This window comes from Mizuhopecten yessoensis, unplaced genomic scaffold (assembly GCF_002113885.1).
Source record: "Mizuhopecten yessoensis strain PY_sf001 unplaced genomic scaffold, ASM211388v2 scaffold1749, whole genome shotgun sequence".
Lineage (NCBI taxonomy): Eukaryota > Metazoa > Mollusca > Bivalvia > Pectinida > Pectinidae > Mizuhopecten > Mizuhopecten yessoensis.
In genome coordinates this window covers 456,631-460,095 of record NW_018404202.1, presented here as the reverse complement: position 1 = coordinate 460,095, position 3,465 = coordinate 456,631, and the positions used below count along the sequence as shown (strand labels likewise).

The following is a 3,465-nucleotide window of genomic DNA, read 5'->3' as shown; positions in this document are numbered from 1 at the left end:
ACACAACAATACACCTCATGTTACACAGTAGACACAACACAACAATACACCTCATGTTACACAGTAGACACAACACAACAATACACCTCATGTTACATGGTAGTCACAACACAACAATACACCTCATGTGACACAGTAGACACAATACAACAATTCACCTCATGTTACATAGTAGTCACAACACAACAATACATCTCATGTTACACAGTAGACACAACACAACAATACACCTCATGTTACACGGTAGACACAACACAACAATACACCTCATGTTACACAGTAGACACAACACAACAATACACCTCATGTTACATGGTAGTCACAACACAACAATACACCTCATGTGACACAGTAGACACAATACAACAATTCACCTCATGTTACATAGTAGTCACAACACAACAATACATCTCATGTTACACAGTAGACACAACACAACAATACACCTCATGTTACACGGTAGACACAACACAACAATACACATCATGTTACACAGTAGACACAACACAACAATACACCTCATGTTACTACACCAGTAATGCAAATCTGGGTCAAAACGACACCAGCCATGTAAATCAATGTCAAAACGACACCAGCCATGTAAATCTAGGTCAAAACGACCCCAGTCATGTAAATCTAGGTCAAAACGACAACAGCTATTTAAATCTAGGCCAAAATAACACCAGCCATTTAAATCTGGTTCAAAACGACACCAGCTATGTAAATCAATGTCAAAACGACACCAGCTATATATGTAAATCTGGGTCAAAACGACAACAGCCATTTAAATCTGGGTCAAAACGACACCAGCAATGTAAATCTAGGTCAAAACAACACCAGCCATTTAAATCTAGGTCAAACCAACACCAGCCATTTCAATCTGGGTCAAAACACCACCAGCCATTTAAGTATAGGTCAAAACAACACCATCCATTTAAATCTGGGCCAAAATGACACCAGCCATGTAAATCTGGGTCAAAATGACCCCAGCCATGTAAATCTAGGTCAAACCAACACCAGCCATTTCAATCTGGGTCAAAACGACACCAGCCATTTAAATCTGGGTCAAAACGACACCAGCCATTTAAATTTGGGTCAAAACGACACCAGCCATTTAAGTCTAGGTCAAAACAACACCAGCCATTTCAATCTGGGTCAAAACGACACCAGCCATGTAAATCTGGTTCAAAACGACACCAGCTATGTAAATCTAGGTCCCAGCCTTATACTCCAAGTTATTCGTGAACTGCATCTGTACATGTCCCTCCTACATAGTGCCACGGGTCATCCTCCACTGTACATGTCCCTTCTACATAGTGCCACGGGCCATGCTCCACTGTGTATGTCCCTCCTATTTAGTGCCATGGGCCATGGTCCACTGTACATGTCCCTCCTACATAGTGCCACGGGCTATGGTTCACTGTGTATGTCCCTCCTACATAGTGCCACGGGCCACGGTACACTGTATATGTCCCTCCTACATAGTGCCACGGGTCATGCTCTACTGTACATGTCCCTTCTACATAGTGCCACGGGCCATGGTCCACCGTATATGTCCCTCCTACATAGTGCCACGGGCCACGGTACACTGTATATGTCCCGCCTACATAGTGCCACGGGCCACGGTACACTGTATATGTCCCGCCTACATAGTGCCACGGGCCATGGTCCACTGTGTATGTCCCTCCTACATAGTGCCACGGGCTATGGTTCACTGTGTATGTCCCTCCTACATAGTGCCACGGGCTATGGTTCACTGTGTATGTCCCTCCTACATAGTGCCACGGGTCATGCTCTACTGTACATGTCCCTTCTACATAGTGCCACGGGCCATGGTCCACTGTGTATGTCCCTCCTACATAGTGCCACGGGCTATGGTTCACTGTGTATGTCCCTCCTACATAGTGCCACGGGCCATGGCCCACTGTATATGTCCCTCCTACATAGTGCCACGGGTCATGCTCTACTGTACATGTCCCTTCTACATAGTGCCACGGGCCATGGTCCACTGTGTATGTCCCTCCTACATAGTGCCACGGGCCATGGTCCACTGTGTATGTCCCTCCTACATAGTGCCACGGGCCATGGTCCACTGTACATGTCCCTCCTACATAGTGCCACGGGTCATGCTCCACTGTACATGTCCCTTCTACATAGTGCCACGGGCCATGCTCCACTGTACATGTCCCTCCTACATAGTGCCACGGGCCATGGTCCACTGTATATGTCCCTCCTACATAGTGCCACGGGCCATGCTCCACTGTGTATGTCCCTCCTACATAGTGCCACGGGCCATGGTCCACTGTATATGTCCCTCCTACATAGTGCCACGGGCCATGGTTCACTGTAGATGTCCCTCCTACATAGTGCCATGGGCCATGGTTCACTGTGTATGTCCCTCCTACATAGTGCCACGGGTCATTGCCCACTGTATATGTCCCATTCTACATAGTGCCACGGGCCATGCTCCACTGAAGTAAGCGTGTAGTACTTAAAAATATTTAGTATTTTTAGTCTAATGCATTTGTTATGTAACCGATGAATGATGCAAAGCATTAACAGATGTTCAACTCAATTGCGCCTTACCAAAGACATTAAAATCGATCATGATTCCCTATGTGATATCCATCACATTTATATATGAAATTCCATATTTAATATTTGCTGTGTTTGTGTTAATTTTGCCTAGTGGCCTCCATGTGTACCAGCTCCGAGGCCAAGGGGAACCGGGTGATTGTTGACACTTACACGGCGGAGGGACAGACTAAACCTGCCACGTGTTCATGTACAGCTACCGTAACTCTGGATAACGAAGCCTCCACCATCATCCATTTGTCCCCTCACTTTGATCTTCAGCCGAACTATATCAACTGTGGCAGTCGCCTCGTGCTGACCAGAGGGGACACGACGGTCAGCCAGGGCTGTTTTATTGTTGGAAATGTGAATGTCAACAATGGTGATACGCTAGACGTCAGCTTCCTCATGGAGAAAGACCCGTTTGACATAAGATACTGTATGGTCCTATCACTAGGTGTGTACAACAGAAACTGTATGGTCCTATCACTAGGTTTGTACAACAGATACTGTATGGTCCCATCACTAGGTTTGTACAACAGATACGGTATGGTCCTATCACTAGGTATGTACAACAGAAACTGTATGGTCCTATCACTAGGTTTGTACAACAGATACTGTATGGTCCTATCACTAGGTATGTACAACAGAAACTGTATGGTTCTATCACTAGGTGTGTACAACAGAAACTGTATGGTCCTAGCACTAGGTTTGTACAACAGAAACTGTATGGTCCTATCACTAGGTTTGTACAACAGATACTGTATGGTCTTATCACTAGGTATGTACAACAGGTATTGTATGGTTCTATCACTAGGTTTGTACAACAGATAATGTATGGTCCTATCACTAGGTTTGTACAACAGATACTGTATGGTCCTATCACTAGGT

At 45.4% G+C, this 3,465-nt stretch overlaps 1 protein-coding gene across 4 annotated transcripts in view; it reads left to right on the top strand.

The window, feature by feature from the left end:
• The window catches only part of LOC110440329 (A-agglutinin anchorage subunit-like), a 25,420-nt gene that overhangs the window by 10,564 nt on the left and 11,391 nt on the right, over window positions 1-3,465 (top strand). For 3 of the 4 annotated variants that reach the window (XM_021483333.1, XM_021483342.1, XM_021483323.1), the window contains one exon: window positions 2,690-3,067. In XM_021483333.1, the coding sequence (XP_021339008.1) occupies window positions 2,690-3,067 (378 nt within the window). The remainder of the gene's footprint in view (window positions 1-2,689; window positions 3,068-3,465) is intronic. The other variant, XM_021483352.1, reaches the window with a different exon arrangement.